Source organism: Neomonachus schauinslandi, chromosome 3 (genome assembly GCF_002201575.2).
Source record: "Neomonachus schauinslandi chromosome 3, ASM220157v2, whole genome shotgun sequence".
In the NCBI taxonomy this organism is placed as follows: domain Eukaryota; kingdom Metazoa; phylum Chordata; class Mammalia; order Carnivora; family Phocidae; genus Neomonachus; species Neomonachus schauinslandi.
Window position 1 is genome coordinate 93,678,651 of NC_058405.1, and position 24,297 is coordinate 93,702,947.

General features: G+C 39.7%; 1 protein-coding gene across 3 annotated transcripts; it reads right to left on the minus strand.

Moving 5' to 3' along the window:
- Positions 1–2,831: 2,831 nt before the first annotated feature.
- On the minus strand, positions 2,832–20,882 carry INSIG2 (insulin induced gene 2). Of its 3 annotated transcripts, XM_044913265.1 has the most exons (7): positions 20,813–20,825; positions 14,599–14,606; positions 14,225–14,335; positions 7,476–7,600; positions 4,144–4,310; positions 3,860–3,959; positions 2,842–3,023 (listed from the first exon to the last, which is right to left on the minus strand). In XM_044913265.1, exons 4-7 carry the CDS (start codon positions 7,518–7,520, stop codon positions 2,982–2,984), a joined length of 354 nt encoding a protein of 117 aa, XP_044769200.1. In that variant the 5' UTR covers positions 7,521–7,600; positions 14,225–14,335; positions 14,599–14,606; positions 20,813–20,825; the 3' UTR covers positions 2,842–2,981. The 3 variants fall into 3 exon arrangements, with proteins under 3 accessions (XP_021551514.1, XP_044769200.1, XP_044769199.1); XM_021695839.1 differs by having other exon boundaries at positions 2,832–3,023; positions 14,225–14,606; positions 20,813–20,882; XM_044913264.1 differs by lacking the exon at positions 4,144–4,310 and having other exon boundaries at positions 7,516–7,600; positions 14,225–14,606; positions 20,813–20,857.
- Between the last annotated feature and the right edge of the window lie 3,415 nt (positions 20,883–24,297).

Consider the following 24,297-nt stretch of genomic DNA (forward strand, 5'->3'; position numbering starts at 1 on the left):
ATGAAGATAAAGAAAATACTGTGTAAAAGCTCCTGGAGAGAAAAAACAAGATGACCTACAAAGGAAAGAAAAATCACACTAATAGCAGATTTACCATCTGCAACATTAGATGGCATAAACAATGAGTTAAAAGTCTTCAACATAATGGGAGCAGGGGGCGGGGGGTGGGTGGGAACTATGAACCTAGAAATCTAAGGCCTGCTAAACTGTTCTGGGAGAATGAAGCAGATTCTTCCAGACATGCAAAGCTAGGACTCTACTACACACAGACCATCACTGAAAGAATTACCTTACAAAGAACACACAGTTGACCTTTGAACAACATGGGTTTGAACCGCACAGGTCCACTTATATGTGGATTTCTTTTCGATAGATGTGGTACAGTACTGTAAATGTATTTTCTCTTCCTTATGATTTTCTTAAGAACATTTTCTTTTCTCCCTCTTTATTATGCGAACACAATATACAATACACACACAAAATATGTGGCAATCGACTATGTTACCAGTAAGGCTATGAGTAGTTAAGTTTTGGGGGAGTCAAAAGTTACACACAGATTTTGGACTGTGCAGGGGTCAGCGCCCCTACTCCCACGTTGTTCAAGGGCCAACTGTATTTCACTGGGCAGGCAAGTGAGCCAAGATGATTGGAGAGCTATTTAATAATGACCAAGTCTGGATTACACCTAGAAAATACAAGATGTGTGAATGTATGCACCACTAAGAGGTTCCAGTGCCCTTGATTAAAGTAAAATAGCTCAGTGCAAACAAATAAACTTTATAACACAAGTATTAGCAGGATTCTGGCTAGCTAATTTTAATTGTTTTCCTGTGCTTTTGTAGAATCTATAGTTTCAGTTTTCAAGCATTCGCTTTCCAGAACTTCAATAAAAGGAAGCGCTGTCTATGTACCAATGTTAAAAGATGTCTACCGCTTTCTTTCATTGCAAAAAAACGGATGTAATATATTTACATGCTTATCAAAATAGCAAAACAATTTTACTTTTTGCCATTAATATCTTTTCTTATTTTCTAGATGATCTGAAAATAACCTGAGAATTCCCGAGTGGGATAATCATTCAATTCCTGGAACATCAGACTTGGTTTCCTTTCATTATTTCTTAGCAAATTCAACCATACACATTAATTTTATTAAACTAATCCTCAGTATTAGATTCTAAGATTTAGCACGAGGAAGAAAAAAAGACTCTTAACCAAGATGATAATTATATATTTAATACATCTTGCTTTTAACAGCAATTTTCAAAGTAAACACATCATAGACCTTATAACTTATTAAAGATTTATAGTGCTTACAAAGTTGATTCTAAAAATATACCTTATTTGTTCTAAATGAATAACATTATCTGGAAGATAGAATAATAAATTATAGTAGTATGTTTACCACCACTATAGTTAAGATTGTGTACATATATTCAATATGAAATCCCTTTAGGATCTTCACACTTTCAGCCTTAAAATGTAAAAGCAGATTAAAGTTTGGCATAGGAGATCTCAGTCTGACAGCAATGGTTTTAAAAATATCTAGTTGACATATTATGAGAGCATGGGCACATGCACATACATTTCTACATGTACATTCTCTCTCACTCAATCCAACACACACACATACACACACAGACACACAAACCCAAAGTAAGCAGAAAGTTCCACCCTTGTGTATCAGACAAGTGTCATCAATTTCAAAAATAAAAATTGAGAAAAAATTTAACTAAAAATATGTTTAAACCACACCTAAATGGTTCCCATTGTTGGAAAGATATGCACAAAACTGCTATCGAGATCTTTAACATGCACAGTATATGCCATACTCAGTACATTCTGGAACAGGCTCGAACTGTTCACCAATGGACATATGAATACGTAAAAAGAGATGTGCTCATCCATTTCCCAGATGGCATTCCACTGACAGTCAGTCACGTGACCCAGCCCGGCTAATGTGGTTTGCTTCGTAGAACCCAAAAGATTACAGAACCCAAGAGAATTAGAAACTTCATGTCGATCTGTTCGGGGTTTCTTGGGTGTTCCATGTGCAAAAGCAATGGGTTACTGTACCGCAAATGACAGTATCATTTAACACTTGTGGCACTGCTAAAAGTCATTTTGGTATTTCTATAACATATTTATTCTAGCTAAATTTCCCAACAGTGCCTTCTTTTAATTATATATAGCCTTGTAGACTTAGACTTAAAACAATTTAACGCTGATAACCCTCTCCTGCTCATCGCTTTTATCTCCAGTAGAATTCCTTTTTGGACTCTCTCCAGTAATGCAGGTTTGAAAATGTTCTATGGAAGTTCATTTTCATTATCAATTAAAATACCCCAAGCTCTCTGAGACAACATTAAAATAGAAACTAACCACACGTCAGGGCACCCATAATTCATACTGCTGTGATTAGAAAAATGAAAAGGCACAACAGTAAGCAAAAGAGAATATACCAGCTTTCCATTTTTCTCTTTCTCTCTCTTTTTTGGCTTTCCTCTTATTTTATTTCACTAAGTTTATAAACTGTTCAAGCATTCTTATACTCTGCGTGACAATAACAGTATTTTGGCACATCAACATTGTGATACAATATATGGTATGTTTAAAAAAATTAATTAAAAAATTTCATCTATTAATGAACACGTTGTTTCATGTAGTGCATATATATTTTATAGTTATTTAAGTCAAATACATCAAGGTTTGTAACTCATTTTACACATGAAGCAATCACAGATTGCAGTAATATATGCATGTGTGCATGTACATGCATGTACGTGTGTGTATGTGTGTGTGTATATACATATATATCTATATATACACATACACACACACGCATACACACATATATATACACCAATCAAGGGAAAAACTGCATCCTGGCAATTTTACAGTCCGAAGCTTTGTTGATATAGCTATCATTTACATGCCCTTTTCATCTTGTTTTTCTGTACAAAAGATATATTTTTGCCTTCTTCATTCCTGATGAGATTTTTCTGCGATAACTTTACATTCATACTGTAAAAATTAAAAGGTTAAAAGGTTAACAGATTAATGTTTATTCTGAATAGCAATTTCCACACAGACTAGAAATTGATACTTTATTAATGTATGCCCACTTTATTGTCAAAGAATCTGAGAGTTATGCAAGGATTAGAAGCAAATGACGAATGTGATAGGGAAAAAGAAAGTTCACAGTCGAGAAGTAAGAGAGACATGGAAACGCAGGCAAAAGACAAGGTTTCTGCATTACCAGCAAATAATAACAGTATGATTCAGATCAATCCTACAACACAAAGGGAGGCAAAATAGGTTTCTCTGAGTGCTTGGTAAGGCCAATCAGCAAAGGAAAGGTCATGAACTTAAGGACGGGACTGATATGGTGAATTCAGGTAATATTTTCTCAAATCACTTTACAATTTCAAGGGGAAAAGTCTATTACGTTAGCAAAATCTTCTGGTCAAAAAAAGTATTTTAGAAGTAAGGCTACAGATGTGCACCCACAATTCAAGATAAAGGAAACTAATGGGTTTAAGATAATGGGGTGGCCAGATTATCAAAAAGACAGCCACTCAATTCTCCTAGCTGGCTACAATAATGTAAGTGACAGCACTTATTCGTGAAACTGCTGTGGCCTTTGGATGCTGTTCCTGGCCCTGCCATGCATGACAGGGGTGACCAACAGCGTCTTTTTTTACAGATTAGTAAAAAAAAAATTAGAGAGTAAGTCCTATCACCATATCCGTAACACATTTTAGCTTTTCTACCCAGTGGTTCCTTCGACTTTTAGTGTGCTTGGCTTGGAGAAAACTTGTCTTACATCTCAATAACAGATGAAATAAGCATCAGCTTACCATTGCCAGTTGTCGACCAATGTTTCCCATTGTTATGCCTCCAGCAAAAAATATACACGGTAACCAAGAACGAACATAGAGAAAATCTGGAGATGTATATCTAGAATAACAGAAATGTTTTTAACAACCCACAGAGGAAGTATACAACGATAATCATTAAGAAAATTACAATGAAAATAAGTTACTCTGTACATTAAAGTGGTTAACCCAATTTTTAAATCTCAATTCTGAAATCAGTTGTCATTTATTTCTTTTAGCAAACAAGCACCGAAAAGAATACTTACTGATAAACACCATTATAGACTAGCAGTTGAGTGACCAAGGTTGCCAAGAAAGCAATTCCTACTCCAAGGCCAAAACCACTTCTAGATCTATCAAAGGTCCACCAGAGTCCAATGGAGAGTGCAGCCAGTGTGAGAGACAACTGTATGTTGTTATCAAAATCTACTTTCTGAGATCAGTGTTAAAGAGTCATCTTAAAACTTGTAACTAAATAATACCACCTGTTCATTTTTCTAAAATAAGACATGTTACTATTGAGATGGGACTTGATTGCTTATTCTAGGGTGAGTTCAGTCCTTTCATACAATGCAGGACACTGGGTGAGATTAAAACTGTCTCTGATATTTACTAAAGATACACAGAGGGCATGATATTTCATTAATAGATCCCACCTACTTGTAGTTCCCCCAGCCCCCCAAAAAAGCCCTCTTTCTACATTCACAATTATAAGATCAGACCCATTATTTGAGAAATGCTTTCTTTGCTAAAAACGTAACCAGAAGTCTCGGAACACAAGTACTGCTAAAGGAACGCACTTTTGCTAAAAAAGAAACCAATATTACTTTTCACACAGGTTCAGAATTACTTGCGAATCATACAAGAACTTGAAAATAGAAGAGTTGACAGCTATTTAACAGGGTACCACATTCTCTATATGATTTACTGACAGACACATTTTATAATAATGCAGTTCAGAAACAAGAGGACCAAGGACACAGTATCCCTTTCTATTATGTCAACTGTTCTAGTTTTAATTTGTTGAGGATAAAGCCTTGAAGTGAACATTATCTTGCAACCTGCCAAGCTATTTTGGTGCCTGAGACTTTCTGGTATAGGACAGTTTGCTCAAATGATATTTTATTTCCGTCACTTACTTAAGCATCTATTCACAAATGTGCGGTCCTTTTCTACTCCAAAATCTCTGGGCAAAATGAAGCTTTACAAATTCAATTTTCTCATTTCTTTGCTAGAGGATTACACTAAAGGAATTAATTTCAAATATCATTAAAAGGGCATTATCTATGTCCCAAAGGCCACATCTTGGCTCTATATCCAGCTCCCCAGGGGAAACTAGATAGCTTACCAAACTAACTGGCCATGCTGCAACTACAGAGAAGAGAGGAGAAGTTCAAAAAATGCATATAAAACTACTTCCCCACTTCCTTTAACATCCCATCATTTACCAGCCACCCCCACCCTTACCACACCAGCTAGTATCTCCAACTCCCTCTTCACTTACTTCTCAGCATCGGAGGACTGTTGCTGGCCATTCCCTCAAGGTCATTTCTTGATTAGGCTTGATTTACCCCAAAAAACCCTATAGCTTATGGTATGCTTTCTGCAAAAGCTTTCCTTATTCTTTAGCAGGCATTATACCTAACACTCCAAAGGAAAGGTTATATGTTCTGATTTTTCTATGCAATAAACATTCTTATAAACAGTAGAATTTGATATTCACTGAGTTCTATCTTTGATAACTAAATTAACTTTATTAAGGGTCAGAGGAAAATAAGGTTTCTAGGGTAAATAGGTAAAATACTTCTACCTGAAAAATAGTGCCATGGGATTTTCTCTACTCTAAGGGACCTAATATTATTAAGTCTATGTTATAAATTTTGCAGACATTTTGGACTTTGCTTCAATGGCAGACAGAACAGTTAAAAATTGCTATATTCAAGTATCTCATTGACAGAGAAGGAAAAGAATGACTGAAGCAAAAATTTTAAATTAGATATATAAAGGTTTTTAAATTCCAGAAAAGGCTATCTAAATTTCTCTACTTAAAAACACCTGAAACATCTGGGATAGAACGGTCTAATCCACCAGTTGGGAGGGAAATTTACATGCTTAGGGGGCTCCTGAATGGGAGAAGGAACCCTTCCTAGATTTGAGCCAGGATCTCTGGGGTCTGGTCTCAGCTGTCCCAGCCTCGCAGTATGAGTGCCTTGGCGAAGTACCTAAGCCCTCTAGCTTTCATTTGTCTTACTATCTTTAATAAAGAAAATGTGGAACTGGGTGATTTCTAAGTTTTCCTCTAGGTACAATATTCTATGAGTCGATCTTTTGAAGCCCTCCCAACCACTAGATTTGTTTGTTATAAAATCCTAAATCTCAAAGATTCCTCCAAGCTAAACATGTTGGGAAATTCTTTAATACAAAAGGAAATGGAAAAACAGATTAGTAACTGCCACTGAGGGGCTTCCAAATTCACAGATCCCCAAGGGCTAGCACAATTGGGAACAGAAAGGCGAATATGTTTGCAGAATGGAGGACCTTGCCACTTGCCTTTGTTCCTCTCCCAGGCTTCTCCAGAACACCTCAATACTTCCCATAACAGACACAGGAAACCACCTGCCACGTGACCCACCCTCTCTCCCGCTAACCACCAGCTGTGAGCCCAGTGCAGAGCCACAAGAGGGAACCCTGGGCAGCCTGACCTGCACTGCATGCTCTTCCCAGCACCAAAGCTCCTGCCCCCTCCACTCTCTAAGCCACATCTTCTAGAAAAGGGACAACTGAACTAGCCAGTCACAGGCTCTCTTCTCCGAAGGAAGGACAGGGGTGGGGGAGAAGAGGAGAAGCAGCAGGGAGGATGACAGGATGAAAGTCTTATGAGGGCAAAAACTTTTGTTCTGGGGTGGACATTTTTTTCTGTGGTATCGGGGAGAAGGGAAATAGAGGCTACTTTACCCTTCTAGCTGGGATACTCTAAAAACACTCATTACTCACGAAATAAAATGTCAAAACCTTAAATGATCAAACTTTAAAAATATGTACCTTAGGGACAAATGTTCTTTTTGGCCAATGTCTAAGCTGAACATTTCCACTTATGCCACCTTTAAGAACATTTATGCGGTTTGCTGGCGTCGATTAAAACCAAAAGATGAGTCCTTTTTTTGGGAAAAAAATTATAGGTTCCTTAAATTAAAAACAAACCAAAAAACAGCCAGCACCGGAAGCCACCACATGTCCTCACTGGCAAGTCTTAAATGAAGAGAGAGGAAAGAAATCCTTTGAAAATGTATCTGTTTCAATCTTGGAGTTATCAAAACTATATGGAATTATGTAACCTAATTTAAGAAAAACATGCAAAATGTTTAAACGTGCAAAGTTTCTCAGTGATCCTGAAACTCGGGGATTTAAATGGAAGGCTATACCCTGCCCAGTAACTGCAAGGCTGCTACTGTGATGTTTCAAGAATAGAGCACACATTCTTTTTACGCTAAGGGGACGTACCACATTTTGACAACAGTGCAGTTGCAAGGGACTGTTTAACCTTTGGTTTGTCGGCGCTGCTTTGTGATTATGCATTTCGTTACAGCAGAAAGGATACAGCGCTGGCATGATTTATACCAACAAAGACGGCTACGCACCGCATCACACTGGACCACTCTCTTTTAAATTTATGTGGTTCTCCTAGATGCCTGTCAATGCAGGGGTATAATAACCCAATCACAGCTGTGGAAAAAAGGAGAAAAAAAATTAAGTCATCGCCAATGCTATACCAGCAAAACTTAAGCTAAAAGAGTCACTACAACCCCCACAAGCATTTGAAAGATTGTTTCAGAAGCTCTCCAAGTTACTTAACATCAATCACCCATATTTTTAAACTTACCTCCCCAAAGGAAAAAAAAAGAGATAACACCACTGCAGAAAGCACTGCAAATGATTACAACAGTATTCCAAATTATAATTGGCAGAGTGCTATTTCAGTGTATGATTCACAATTTAGCAGTTTGGACTAGATGGTTCATGCTACTTCTCTACGACTACTATCTCTGAGATTTGAAAACATCAAACCAGCTGGCAGTTAAACAATGTTCTCTCTGAACCACATAAGCATGAAGCGCGCTATAAAATGCCCCAAACTGTCTAAAGAGAAGCTGGAAGTGTAAATGTGTACAATACGGTCACCCCACACACAGTGTTTGTTTGGATGGCTACAGCCGGCCTACAGATTATTCTATTGCCTCTAGCTTGTCTCCTGCGCCCAGAGCTGTGTCCTGACGTTCCCCTCCCCCCTGGCCTTCTAATGAGTCCCTAGGTCATATTGTCAAAACAGGGAAACTTGCAATAGAAATCTACATGTAAGCCTCATTCTGCACATAGGAAAACTTAGGAAACATAATCTATAAGAACTATACGTTTTCGGTTAAAATTCAAATTCACTCTTAAAAATCAGAAGTCATTTTGGTACATTTCTTAGTTTTGGAAAGAACATCTTGAATGTTAACCATATAATTATGAATAACTGTAGGCAAAATGTCTATTTGTGATTGAGACTCCAATTATTCACACCCAATTTTTAATTAAAATACATGTCAAACTTCAACATTTTATTCATGTAATGGGAGAAGATTTTAAATGCTAAGTTAGTCACTAAAAAAAGACCTTAACGAACCAAAATATTCTTCAACAAGTTCTAAAGAAAATGTACTTCTACAGATTAAATTTAACAGGAAATAGCCAGGCAGCTTTGACTTGCTAATCTTCCTAAAAACAGAATGGTCATGTTGCCATTAAGTAATAAAGACACGATTGTCACATCGGTTGAAAGCAATGTTTAAAATGTCCAGTGCTACCTATGATGTATCTTGAAATTACTGTACCAAAATCTGAGTGCCTGAGTATCCGGAACTCCCTGCCTGGCCTGGCGTTGGCTAGCTCTATCTTACAAATGATGTATTCAATCAACCTTTAAGGAAAAACAGAAATCAATTAATATCAAAAATCACAGGCTAGCATACCAATGGAGCAGTATTAAAAAGAGGCCACAGAGTCACCCCTCCATCTGGGGGTGAGCGGCTGCAATGATGTATGTGTGCTCTAATCCACAAATCTGAAAGTACTCTTCTGAGTTAGGCTTTTGCTGAGTATAGATGGTTCACAGACCATCAAGAGATTAACAACAAATTTCAGCAATGCGGACCTCCAACAACCGTTAGTAAATTTAAAACTTTCATATCATATTCCTATTTAAAAGGCTCAGCTCTAAAGTCCTGGGAGATTAACTGACAGCATTTCCAAATTCCTACAAAATTAAAATGGCAATAAGCATGCCTAACAGTTGAAATACATCTAAATGAATATTACCTCTTTTTTTTTTTTCCTCAAGGGGTCATGAAACTAACAGCTCATGTCATTCCCCCTCACTCTCACTCTCCCTCTCTCTCCTCCCTTTGCCTGTTGCTGAGTAAAATCAACTAAGATCAGGCATTCCAAGTCAATTTTCCTCAGCAGCTGATGCCATAGGTAAAGAATTATCACACACAGAATACTGACGTGTGTGCACAGATATAAATAAGTAAAATTGACTAGATTTGTATGCATGTGATGTCAGACTCACAAGTGAGAGACAACTGAGGAGAGAAAGCAAAAACACAAAAAGGAATTTAAACTGCCACGCTGCCAACCTTGGGATTTGCCAATAAAAATCAAATCCATTGAGTATGCATGGTTCTCGGTTGCTCACTGAGAAGGAGAATTCGAGGAAGCTTGTCACTTCCCATTAAACATCTTCTTCCTTCCCTTTAAATAAAGGCATGGCAGAGTCTGATAGCAATATCTATGGCACAGGGAGGCTCCACCGCTTGAGAGCTCAGCAGAAGTATGTCTGGGCTTCTTTTCTCTTTCTCCCGACTTTTTTATTTTAACAAGAGATTGTTAAAATCATGCCCGTGTAACATTATATGCAAACATCGTCCTGCTTAATTGGAGGGCTCTCTGATGCAAAATAACATTTCCTGGGATAGATTTAAGTTACTTCCCAGTGACCAGTTACAGCATACCAAGCCAAAACCAGAAGAAGTTTGTAAAACATCAATATTAAGTCATCACTTTTTCAGGGTAGTGTGTTTAATTCAGTGATGCACTAAGAGGAACAGTTAAATCAAATGTTTTGCAAGGAGCAGGGGCTGAAAAAAACAAAGCCACTGATTCCCCAGTGTCTGCAGGGTAGACCTTAATAATTGCGCCCAGAGCTGTGTCCTGACGTTCCCCTCCCCCCTGGCCTTCTAATGAGTCCCTAGGTCATATTGTCAAAACAGGGAAACTTGCAATAGAAATCTACATGTAAGCCTCATTCTGCACATAGGAAAACTTAGGAAACATAATCTATAAGAACTATACGTTTTCGGTTAAAATTCAAATTCACTCTTAAAAATCAGAATGAGATAGACTTTCATGGAAAACTACGACAGGATATGCAATGTTTCATTCAGTAAACACTTAAGCTCCCATAATGTGTCTGGTTCTTGATTATTGGCTGGGGATTTAAAAAGAAAAAAGAATAAGACGTGATCCTAGCCCCAAAGTGAGCACAGAAACGATGCAATACAGTAATATGTTAGGGGTGGCACTGACAGGGCCTAGTGGGGGCCCAGTCTTCTCCTGGCATGAGCTAAGGCGAGGCAGGGTGCTGGAGTGTAGGGAAAACGTCACAGAAAAAGTGGCCCCCGAGGTAGGAGCCAAGTTCAGCAGGTCAGTGGTGTGGAAATGGTTTTCTAATCCAAGGGAAATTCTGGGGAAAAGCATGGGCAGTTCAAAATATCCACCATCACCTGGAAACTGTAAGCTTTAGGCAAAAACGGAGCTTCAGAAAGACTCTGAAAAAGACAAAAGTTGGCAAGGGTCATGTCGCAGAGACTACCCTGCAGACACTGGGGAATCAGGAAATAATGCCATTGCATTTGTAGCAGATAGAGAGGTGCTCGCTCTTACAGTGCTGAGTGTACAACAACACATGATGGGGACAGGGGACTGGCGGGTGGTCAGAGGACAAAATTAGAAGCAGAAAAAGAAAAACCTGAAAATTCCCATCACAGCGGTAGAGGGTCTGGACCAAGAGAGAGAGGCAACGTGGAAACTTGGAAACTTGGGAGGTGGGAGCAGAAGTCTTGCAAGGCTCTCCAGGAACTGGGTAAATGACTGCCTGGCTAAACTAGAAAGATTTGTTTTTTCTTTTAATGTTAGATATTAGTTTCATAGGTATGAATATAATTTGGTTACTTGCGATTTTCAAGTCAATTTCCCTAGTTATTTTACCCACACAATGATGGTTATCTTTTTCCTCCATTCATTCTTCAGAAAGATTCCTCTGCAGCCCTCCGTAATGTTCAAAAGGTTTCTAACTCTGATTCTAATGCACTGCACACATTGAGAAGTTAATCAACTTGAAACACCAGCCATTATTAAATTAAAAATAGAGAACTAAGAAAAGAAAAATGAGATCAAAGGAAATGTACCAGAGTTCTCTACTGGGTGTCCCTCCAGAAGCACTGCTAACAAATTTTCCAGCACTACGTGCTATAGGGGAAGATAGCAAATAGCCAGGGGCCCTTCTGTTTGCATGCAGAAAGTGGTGATTCTGGAGAATCTCCAGAAGGTAGCTGCTCTGTCTATGAATATTAGTTGGATAGGAAAAGCAAAGGACAATTATCAGTTTTTCTGACTTAAGATGGTAAGAACTAGAGTGTTCTGAAAATGCATACCAGCACATGTACACAAAAACATATACATACTTCAAACACACGTAAACATGTACACACTATGTTTCTTGTATCATTAACTTCTTATTTCCTTGATATTTTCCCTAAAATTGGGGGCAGGAGGTGCAAGAATCCATTTTCCACCTTTGGCAACTTTCATAAATCTGGTATCTTCACTCTCATCTACTAAATGCCATGACTCACCCAACAAAATCAGTAGCAGAGTCAACTGGAATCTAGATTTCCAAATGCCTCTCTACTTCCGTGTGCCCATGTACCTCGTGGAATGCACTGCTTTCAGGAGAAACACTTAAGCAAGAAATGTAAACGTAAATCCCCCAAACGGAGAAGTATGAAGTTAGGTTTGCAAGTGTAACAGACCTAATGGCTGGGAAAAGGAAGGAAAGCAGGGACAAAGTAACTGAAATGTGCCATTAACATTTGGAATTTTCCTTCCTAAATATGAGTTTGTGGCAAAAGTGCCCACGCCACAGGGACAGACGCAGGCCCTGGTCCTCTCCTTAATGGAGGTACACTGAAACCTCAGTCAAGTTCTCCTGCCCCAGCCACAAATGTCCAGCACACAACAGTATGTTCCATCCAAGCCTGGCATTTCCTCTGCAAGCTTCAAAAGAGGCCCCCTGAGTCATGGGGAAGTGTGAGGAGCTTCCTCTTTCCCCTTCTCTGGCCTGTGATGCTGGACCCAGTTGCACCATTCACCAGCTCTGAGACCCTGGGCTGAATGACATCCTCTCTTCATCTCAGGCTCCTCATTTCCCCAAAGTAGGCACAATGCCAAAATCTCACTCCCAAAGTTGCCCTACAGATCCCTGGGGTTAAGGGATGGGCCTAGCACATTAGGAGGCAGTCAGTAAGTAACAGTGTCCCTCCCCTGACCTTCCTTTTGTCTATTCTGAAAAGGCATGTTCTTCCGAATCCCAAGAAGCTTCAACCGGTAGCCAGACAGCAGCTACACCATACAAGAAAATAAACAAACTAGAAAAAGACGATGGGAAAACTTAATTTTTCTCTTTTGAGTTTAGACGAAAGAAAATACACGACGACTAGTAGACACAACAGAGAATGATAAAATATAATTTATGCTTTCTCCTCTATTTGGACGAGTTTGCCTAGTCTCTCAGAAAATGTAATAACCCTGGGGAAACTACGAATCACTGCCTTTATAAACTTTTAATGTGAATATTGTCATAGAGACATCGACACATAAACCACACTGAAACCTTACCACAACATGCCTTTCCATCCACGCAACTGTCCAGTAGGTTCCACGAGGTCATTCTAAAACATCTCACACCTAATTCCTCCCCCTTCAGCCTCCAGCTCGAGGATGGAAGTCAAGAAGAATCTACATTTTACTGCAAGGTACTGGTGTATTTTAAGTATGAGACACCAAATGGACATTCTAAAAAGCAATTTTCTTCCTCGATCAGATTCTTCTTCTACCACACAATGATGGCTTCCTCCTATTACTTCCTTTTATAAAATGTTATTAATCTAGTGGTCTCAGTCATTAGAAAAAGCTAAAGAGTATCCATTATGGAAGCTCCCCATTAAGTACGCTTTCTGAAATGCTCCACTTTATCTGTGACACACTGTCCACCAAAAGAGATCTAAAATAACTACTGAAATAGGATAATGACTTTAAGCAAAGAGAATCTACTTATTAATCTCTTTAAGTATTCTTTATCCTTAAAACACATTTGAAAATGAGATACCGAGGAAAAAAAAGCATGTACAAAAATCTAAAAAATAACATGAAGCTTGGGGCACCTGGGTGGCTCAGTCGGTTAAGCATCTGCCTTTAGCTCAGGTCATGATCCCAGAGTCCTGGGATCAGGCCCTGCGTTGGGCACCCTGCTCGGTGGAGAGTCTGCTTCTCCGTTTCTCTCCCCCTCTGCCTCTCACCCTGCTTGTGCTCACTCTCTCCCTCTCTCTCTCAAATAAATAAAATCTTTAAAAAATAAAAAAATAAAAAATAACATGAAGCTTTAAACTTGAATAACGCTACTCCATCTTTCAAGTTTTCATCTGCTTCAAAAACAAGGCCATAACACACCTAGACCTAACCCTTAAAGCCACAGTGACGATGATCATCAAAATAACTCAGAGTAAGACTTAATATGAGGTGGGCTGAAGAAAAGACAAAAGTAAGAAGTTAAAAGCCTCATCCCAAAGGGAAGCAAGATTCTTTTAAGATTAAAATTTTAAAGTTCACAGGTCAGAGAGAAATCAGACACAAGAGTACCTACCCTGTGATTCCATTTATATTACATGGGGGCACAGGCAAAAATAACCTAGGGACAGGAAGATCAGTGGAAGCCTGAGGCTGAGGGTGGGGAACGGATGGCAAGAGAGCACAAGAGAATCTGTGGGTCATGGAAATGTTCTACAGCCGGACTGTGGTGGTTGGTTACACGACGGTGCGCGTTTGCCTCAACTCATGGAACTGTTCATTTAAAACAGGTCCACTGTCCTGCATTTAAATTAAAGCTGAAAAACAAGTACTGCCCAGACAACATCCACACTCATGTGCCCTCCTTCCTTTCTAAGCAGTACAGAAGCAACCTACACATACCTGAGGCTGTGCCACAGCATGGCGGTACCCACCACGCTGAAGAAAAGATGCTTGCGATCACGTCAGGTGGAAAGAGCGTCACATTTCTCTGAATCTGAAGTAAGTTTAACACTAGTGCAAGAAATACTCCAATAAAAAACAGTACCACTCCACGAATCATCAAGTTCACACTCCTGCTAGTGACAGAAGAAATGTAGGGGCCACGCTTTTTGGGCTCAGGTGACTCTGTCTCTCCTTCTGCCATGGTTTCATACGTTCAGTAAACCAGCAAGGGAGGGAGAAAAAGGCTTTCCAGCTGAAAAGCCAACTGTCTGTGAATCAATGCAGACTGGCGTTTCAACAGTTACGGCATCTTATCCTAAAAGAGGACCTACCAGAAATCCTGTAAGAGATAAGAAAAAAGAAATCAATGTTTGTCTAATGAATGATCATACAATTTTTCTGATTTTAATACTAATTAATTTCAAAGTACAAATAATGAAATGACAAGCTTATCTATTTATTTAAATTAGTTATTTATTAAATAAGAAGTGGTTTAAAAAGCATTCTTATAAGTATGATATAATAAAAAAGTGATACACTTAATATTTCCTAGGACAGCCTAAGTGCCCTGCGAGGCTCAAAGGTTAGAATAATAATAAAAACAGCTTGCTCTGCTTCAGAGAAAAGCAGAGCAGGTTACCTGAGATAGTTCCACCAGAATCTGGAAGATTAAAATCCAGGTTTCTGTTTTTTTTCTACCTAAATCTCCAACCCCATCAGTTAGGACAGATGGGCCTAGAGATTTAGGTAAAAATCTTTATACTTTACAAAAAGATAAATGAATTTATACAGAAAATCAACATATTCTAACTGAAAATTCTATACTGCTCACAATAAAATGTGACTTGCTCATGAGGATGACCTCCATAGGGGAACAAAATGTTTTCACGTTTAATGGTTATGTATTTGAATTTTTGCACAAAAGCATCTTACAAAACACAGACTGGCACCCACTTACCTACACATACACCAAGCCCAGAAAGCAGACCTGCCCGACTCTTGGCAGGGCCACAGCTGTGTCCCACCCCTGCCTGGACCCTGTCAGCCCTCTGTTGCAACCACAGAGCTACTGTGACAAAGTTGCAATAGGAAGCAGAAGAAAGGAAGCTAAGAAAATGAAGAGTAACCTCATGGCTAGATTGTAAGGAGTTTTAGCCACCTGGCTCCTGAAAGCCACAGAAAGTAGTCTTCCTCTTGTGTTCATCTGGTTAAGACAAAGAACATCTGACATTTCTGTGAGCACACAACCCATGTGGAAACTGGGGGTTGGGGAGAGGGGTGCTGACTTTAGAAATAACCAGTATGAAAATGAGAACATTTATGAGTACTAGTAACTCTCATAGCCGATCAGTTCCACGTGATAAACACAGACAACAGACTGTTTGTTTGTTTGTTTTACTGACCTCTGTCACATCCAAAGCTCTGGGCCCAGATCACAGGGGGACATCTGTCCTCAAGCTAGTCCTCATAAACCTAATTTAGTCTATAGCATGACTGAGCTCTATAGCTTAGAGGACTACAGAAAATAGTACGTCTTCCGGCTGATTCATGGACAAATACACTCTACGCACCAGCTGAAAACGCCTGGAACACATCTCCTTCTCATCTGATCTTGCAGACTCCTCCTTGCTGTGCTATCCAGCAAATTAGCATGCCGGGTGTTTAGTTGCTACAGGATTCTTCATCATCACCATCATCATGACTATTGATATAGCACCCATTTATGGAGGGCCTACTCCATGGCAGACATAGAATTAGCCCTAATCTTCAAAATCATCCAAAGGTAAGTATTACCACCCTCATTTCACAAATGAAATGCAAAGTCAAAGAGATTTAGGAACTTGCTTATCATCACATGACACACAGTATCAGAACTGAATTTTACCTCAGGTCTGATTCCAAAACCCATCCTCTTCCCTCTAAATCTGAGCCCCATTCCAGCCCAACTCCTCAGACTTCTTTTTTGGCACATGGATTTATGGAAGGGGATTTGGTTACTGAAAAGACAGTAGACATGAGAAAAACTAACTCAACTATAATATATTCTCAATATAAGTAGGTATAATAGCACAAAGACCATGAGAGTAAATGTACCAAGGCCTTGAAATTTTCTTCAAAATTACTAGATCAAGGTGTAAAAAGATGTTTTAAAGAAAAAAAAATCAGGGGGTGCCTGGGTGGCTCAGTTGTTAAGCGTCTGCCTTCGGCTCAGGTTATGATCCCCGGGTGCTGGGATCGAGCCCCATATCGGGATCCCTGCTCCGCGGGAAGCCTGCTTCTCCCTCTCCCACTCCCCCTGCTTGTGTTCCCTCTCTCGCTGTCTCTCTCTGTCAAATAAATAAATAAAATCTTAAAAAAAAAAAAAAATCATATGGACAACTTACATACTGTATACCACCATACTGCGTAAGACCCTTCACTTCCCAGACTTCCAGTAGACACAGCAACGTGCCCCAACTTCTGCTGTTAAAATGGCTACTCGAGGACAAAGTATATAATTTTAAGTAGCCCCAATTCCTCTAGTGAATCCTCGTTTTATGTCTGTGATCCTTCCAAGCGGGAATTAATGGCAAAGGATGTTTTGTGTTGAATTATGTTTCTAAAAGAGCATAGTAACTTCAGCTTAAAAAGCGTTTTTCAGTTGTGCCAGGTCCCAGCTCACAATCACCACTGTTTGTCAGAGGGCACTGGCATTTTGGGCAGGACAATTCCTTGCTGTGTAGAAGGAACTGCCCTAGGCATTGCAAAACACTTAACGTCCCTGGCTCGTGCCCACTAAATACCAAGGGCATGCCCCCTCGACCATTTGAGACAACCAAAACTGTTCCTACAATATTTCCAAATGCCCCCAGAGAGGCAATGCCCTCCCACTAAGGACCACTGATTGCCACAGACTATTTCCTCAAGCTAGAGACTTTCAAAGCTGTTTATTTATGTTATTCTACCACAGCTGTCTATTCAACCTTTCCTGGCAATGCTTGTTTATAGTTTCCTACTTCACCCCAAAAGTTTTCTTTAAAATTAACACAATATTTGGTTGGCGGCTGTTTATTTGAATGAGTTCTCTTTTTAAAGATCATATTTTAAAAATCCAAAAAGCTGATTTTTATGACTATATTTGAACGAGCTCTCTTTTTAAAGATTATATTTTAAAAATCCAACGAGCTACTTTTTACGACTACATAATAATACAATATTATATAATTCCTGGAGACAAAAATAAAAGGATGCTTTAGAATCACAGTAACCTAAAATTTAAGAAATAGAAGGGAACTGAGAGATCATCTATCCCAGGGGGTCCATGAGCCCTGAGGCAAAACAAAACAAAAAAAGTTGTGTATATATGCATTTTTCTGGAGAGTTCCACAGTTTATATCAAGTACTTAAAAAGCCCATGATCCAAAGAAGTTAAGAACCAGTGATCTAACAGTTTTCTCATTTTACTGGCATATCAAATGAGACCCAAAGTGGTCAAGTGAGGTGACAAGATCAAGGCTGTGTACTACTAGATCTTGCTACCACAAATGTGTAAAGTGAACTCCTGGAAATGAACAGGCTCATTAAAGGGATAAAAAATTCCACAAGACCACTCACTCCCTAGTATGAACAGTTCAGTTCCTTAAAAAGCATGCTGTTTAAATATCAATCACAAAACAGGGGAGTGGTTATTTAAATGAAAGCTCTTGGGATTAAGTATCCCCTTAATCTGTTTATTGTAAAGTTCGGGTTTTCTGATTAGGTACTGATATTTTTTTTCTTAAAATAAAATGTACCTATACCTTTAAATATTACTCTTACATCAATGATAAATTTGATTCTTCTCCAAAATTTAAAAAAAAAAAAATCTATATTTGAAAAATTTAGATTACTCAAGAAATAATTTGCTGATTAGGGAAGAAGTCTTTGGTATAAAGATATTATTTAGAGAGACCAATACCTCAATAGATCCTCAATGATAATCCTGGTACAGAGGTGTTTTGTTTTTTTTGGGTTTTTTTGAAGGTTTTATTTATTTATTTGACAGAGACACAGCGAGAGAGGGGAACACAATCAGAGGGAGTGGGAGAAGGAGAAGCAGGTTTCCCGCGGAGCAGGGAGCCCGGTGTGGGGCTCGATCCCAGGACCCAGGGATTATGACCTGAGCCGAAGGCACGACTGAACCACCCAAGCGCCCCGAGGCAAGTGTTTTTAATCCCCATTTTACAGAACAAAGTAAGTTAAGTAACTTCCTGAGATGATAACACTGTTACCAGGTAGCACCAGGACTGGCATCCTCCCCCACATTCCCAACACTCTAGCTCCTTCTAGAGTTCTTTCCCATTTCACCACACTGCCCCAAGTACAAACACCATACAAAAACAATTCACTAGCCACACAATGGCAGCTTTTAAAGTCATGCTGATCAACCACTGTTAATACCAAAATAATGTGGGTTTTTTTTTCCAAAAATCGACAAAGAAAAATCTCCCACAGTATATAAGAAATTCTTATTCTTCCTTGAGCCCTGACCTACAATTTATATAAAGTACATTACTGAACAAAAAGAAAAATAGTTCAAATAGTTTAGACAGATCAATAACAAATCATCAAAACTGGAAAAAACATTAATCCAGCTATATGGCCGTTTGTTAATGGGTGATATTATTCCTTTAAAAAAAATAAGTAATAAGTGATTCAGGACTTTGTGAATGAATTCATTTGTGAATGAAAATCAAAGTTTGTCTTCCACTGAAACAACTTTCAGGCAATAAGCATTTGAAAACAACAAACACAAAATTTTCTAGTAACCTTAAGAAACGGCTGTATTTTATCAATTTCTACACCTTCTCAATCCAACAAGACCATTCATCTTCCAATGATTAACAGCCACAGAAGTATATTTCTTTCCTCATATCACCCTATCTCTTCAAGTGTTTGGGTCAGATAGGCTACTAAATAATAAAACTAAATTACTACCTCACATCTTTCATCAGATGCTCTCTTAATTATAATGGCATTCTCAAAACAGAATAAGCATAAACATCAGGAAAAATACATTTATATCAATGAAAAAATTTAACTCTCCTTAAATAAATAAACACAAATGTGAATCATAGGCTATGCACACTAAAACTTCTAGAAAGACAAACATTTTGTCTTAAGACAATGCAACTCATCTTTCCTTTCTATGTTAAGACCCAAACACGGAAACCATTAAACAAGCAGCATTCACATCCCATTACTACTTTTAAATGTCAAGTCTCAGTCACTAAAAAGGTTACTCTATCATTTGGGAATAATTTTCTGATAACAAATTACTGAACTGCATTCTCTCCTTTCCTTTACAGCAGACCATTCCTAAAAACAACAGTTGTCAGTTTAAAAAGAATCAACCTCTTCCACTTTGTATCAGATATGTACTGACAACTGCAAAAAATCACACTAGTCAACATAATGGGCAGAGAAAGAATGAAAGCGGAAAATAGGAAGAGTCCCAGGAACAGTACCTGGCTAATATTTTTTCCCTGGAGACCCTATTAGTCAGGTATCCCTTCATTCATTTTCACTCGGTGGGTGGCAATCAGGGCCAAGCCCCAAAGCTGGAAAACACAATCTAGCCACTGTTTGCCTTCGTTCTCCCTGTACCTAGCACTGGAGCGTGCCTTCCCCTGCAATCCTCAGCCCCATTGCCAATACTGATCTGGGCCAGTTTCAGTGGCCCAGGAGTCAAGTCTACCCATTCCTTCTTAAAGCATCTCCTCATCAATCCTACAAAACAGGAAGCCCTTCATGGTATATTTTCCTAGACTATCAAGCTAACACCATACTTTTATAACTTTTTTCCAACATTAACGGCATGGGTCATGATCACTTGTTTTAGCACACTTCCTCCCACCCCCACCCCCCGTCCCCTATCATCCACACCTCTTTCCTTTTCCAGATGACCAATCCCCACTGAGCAACCCCAAAATCCCAGTAGCTCATCACCAGCTGACTTCTAGGTCCTGGCAAGTGTTCTCTTTGGACTGACCCACACACCTACTCCAAAGGTGTCCAATTCCAAACCAAAATGCCAAAGTCCCACTCCTCAACCCCGTATCAACATACCTTCTTGCGGATTCTAAACTTACTACAAAAGCCACCTTTTTGGATCCATCCTCCTCCCCAGCCTGAGTCTCCCTGGCTACCAGCCTCCCAAGTCCTGACAGCTCTATGCTTGACAGCTCGCCGACCTCCAGCTTCATCAAATCTCCACGGTCGCCCTTCCCGCCGTCCTCCAGTCTTCTTTCCGCTCGGACACTCTTGCACTGTCCGGGGAGCCTCGGCCTCTCCCATGACCTCCGCCCGACCCCGCTGTCTCCTTCCGGACCTCGCCGACCCTTCACCAGGTAAGCGGGGCCCCTTGCCCTTCAGGCCCCATCTGTGGTCCTGGCTACCCGCACCTGCCAACAGGGTTCCCAGCCTGCAAAAACACAAGCAGTTCCTCTTCCCGAAGGCCATCCCCCTCCTCAGGCCGCTTCCCTCAGCACCATATCTCCCGAGCTTCGCAGGGGTACCCCAACTCACCCCCGCCTCCGCCATCTTCTGGGACCGGCTGCCGCCCCCCTCCCCCCCCCGCCTCTTCCTCCTCCCCTCCCACAACTCCGCCGGAGCCCCACTGCGCCTGTGCAGTCCACGAGGCGGTGCTCCGACGATCGGGGCAGAGGAACTTCCGGTTCGTACCCGCACTTGTTGTTAGGCCCGTGAGACGGGGCAAAAGGGCTTCCGGCTTGCCCGAAACCAGCCACTGCTTGTAGGTGTGGACTGTTTAGACGGTGGGAGGTGGCTAGGTCAGCTGTTGTTTGCTGACCAGGCAGTCGTGGGTTGTGACGAGTATCCAGGCCCTGTGGGCGGTGTAAGAGAATCGCGCACAAACACACGCACACTCTCTGGGAGGCGTGACCCTCAGCGTGTCCCTCTGCTCCAAAGGGAATTGAGGGCTCGAGCGCAGGCCGCCGGATCTCCCACCGGAGACGCTGACTCAGTACCTTGTGCTTTTGGCGGGCTTTACGCTTTACATTTTCCCCTTCCCTACTAAATCATAAAAGCATGATTGATATTTCTCTCATCTCCATCCCACAGCACTTCATAAGGTTTTTATTGATAATCGTTCCCCAAGTTCGACCAGGTAGCACACTTTGAGCTACCTCTTTGGAAGAGCTTTAGAGGTGGATAAAAAAGTAGAGAAAATACAGAATCTTTGTTAGGAGGTGTGCTGTAATATGGATGTGATCAGGTTACAGTGGTCTTGAGGAAAGTTTTAGGTGAAATTTGGGCCTCGCGTAATTGTTTAAGAGCTTTCCATAAAAGTATCAGTTAATGAAATACCTTCTTTTTTTTCTTTGAGTGGTTAACAATAAGATGGATTTTTGTGTTTCCAACCTTTATGTAAGTACACTTATTTCTCAAAATTAAAGTCTAAATTAAATCTGCAACAAAATGCATCTAGGCAAGTATTTATATGATCTTTGTTTACTCTGTTTCCTGTAGCTCATAAATTTCTCTTTTTTTTTTTTTTTTAAAGATTTTATTTATTTATTTGACAGGGAGAGACACAGCGAGAGAGGAAACACAAGCAGGGGGAACGGGAGAGAGAGAAGCAGGCTTCCTGCGGAGCAGGGAGCCTGATGCGGGGCTCGATCAGGACACTGGGATCATGACCTGAGCCGAAGGCAGACGCTTAACGACTGAGCCACCCAGGTGCCCCTCTCTTTTTTAAAAGATTTTATTTATTTATTTGAGAGGGAGAGCGAGAGGGAGCACAAGCAGGGGAAAGGGGCAGAGGGAGAGGGAGAAGCAAGCAGGTTCCCCACTGAGCAGGGAGCCCGCCGGAGATGCAGGGCTGGGTCCCAGGATCCTGGGATCATGACCTGAGCCAAAGGCAGATGCTTAACCAACTGAGCCACCCAGGTGATATTTTGCCATAAATTTGCCATAAATTTCTCTTCTATAGGTTTTTATACCACCAGTAAAATAAGATTTGGGCAGATTATACGGATGGATGAGGAATTTTAAAAGAAAAAGAGAAGAGTACATACTAAAGAGACAACAATCTCAAAAATGTCCTGACATTAAGACTCTCTGTAAAACAGTATGAGTTCTATTCATCCAGCTCATGTCTCCCCTAAGCCATCTTTTTCAAACACTTAGAAATTGCCTTCAAGAAAATCCTTACGGAAAATTTTAGCCTACAGAGGCATTTATTTTAGTTTAAATATTTATTTAAAGCTGGAAAATGTTGGTATATTCCAGGAATTGAAAAGAAGATAGAATCGCTGGGGGGTAGCAATTGAGAAGCAAGAGGTTACAAATTGAGGTTGTGTATTAATATCGTGATTGAGCACATACTCAATCTATGTGCCAGACACTGCTAAATTTAATTTCATTTGACCTGCTCAAAAACTCTTTTAAAATAGATATTATGTAGTAGATGAGGAATTAAGACCAAGAGCTGTGATACCCAATCCTGGCTGCATATTAGGATCACCCATGGATCTATTGAAATTTCTTGTGTCTGAGCCTCATCCTCCATATATATTCTGACTTAATTGGGCTGAGAAGAGGACCTGAATCATTTTAACAAATTCCTTGTGTAATCCCAATGTGCAACCAAAGCTGAGAATCACTGTGTTAGAGTCAATTTGCCCAGGGTCACTTAGCAACTAAGTAAGTGGCAGAGGAGGCAGAAATTTAATCTAGATCTATCTGATTCCAAAACCTGTGCTCTTAGCTGCCCATTAGCACCGTCTACATTCAACAACGTGTAGCACACACCACTTGCATGCTAGGAATTTTGTTAAACACTGGGACACAAAGATGAATGAGACAGAGCCTCTGCCTTAAATAAATTCAAGCCTTGTAAGGCAGAAGTCTCAGTAAATGAAACTAGGCCAGCTCACACAAGGTAGAAGCAAGTCAACTGAAAACTCTGTGTATTTCCTTACAATTTTGAGCTAGATTGGCATGGAAGGTAACTGGTGGCAGGAAATCTAGGTAGGTGGCTATTGCAATTGTAGGCTGAACTAAGACAATGACAGGGGTACAAAGAGAATTGGCAGGACTTGCTGAACATTGATGAGAGGATGAAGGAAGGAAAGAAAGAAGTAGAAGATGACTTTAGAGTTTTGAGTTTGAGTGGAAGTAACACCCAGATCAAGAACACAAGAATGGGGTTCAATGAGCTTGAAATACTTGTTGAACATTCAGACGGAAATATCTAGTAGACCACTGGAAGTGTGCATCTGGAATTCAAATGAGCAAATAGTCTGGAAATAAAGATCTGGAGTCACTGACTTATAAGTGGTAGCTGAAACCAAGCTTTGTATAATGTGTATGCTATGTATGGAATTTTTTTTAAAAGACAATAGAGATCAGGGAGGAAAAAAAACCACCAAATTTGACATTGCCATATTTGAATAGTTCAATAAATCTATTTTTATCTGCAGTGATATTAAATACAGTCAACTCATGATCATCCGTGATGAGTTTTTAATACTTTCCAGAATTTCCCTAGCCTCACATCAAATTTAACAGATGATGCATGGCCATGGAATGCAAACCAATTTTAAATATTGGCTAAATATTTAAGAACACAATATGATGCATTCAGAAATGTAATAGAAATATCCTAGAGCAGTGTTTCCACACATAAATAACATTTATGCACCCCTAGTTTTGACTTCAATTATTTTATCCTAATATTACTTAAACCTACAAAAATTACAATATTCTAGACATAAATCTAGACAAAAAATTCTTAGGCTTAAGCCCATATACCTCTATAAACCAGAACCCTTACAAAATAAATAGGAACAGAAGCATAAAATAAGTAAGCTTCAAATCGTAATGTGAAAGGTGTTTTCTTGAACTTGAAGAATTTCAGTAAATATTTAAATCATTGCTCTAGAATGGATTATTTTAAGATAAAACATGCTTTTAATACTGTATGTCATGTGATGGCTCCGTTCTCTCACCACTTCTCTTTATTAAACCTTTATTTTTATAGTAAACCC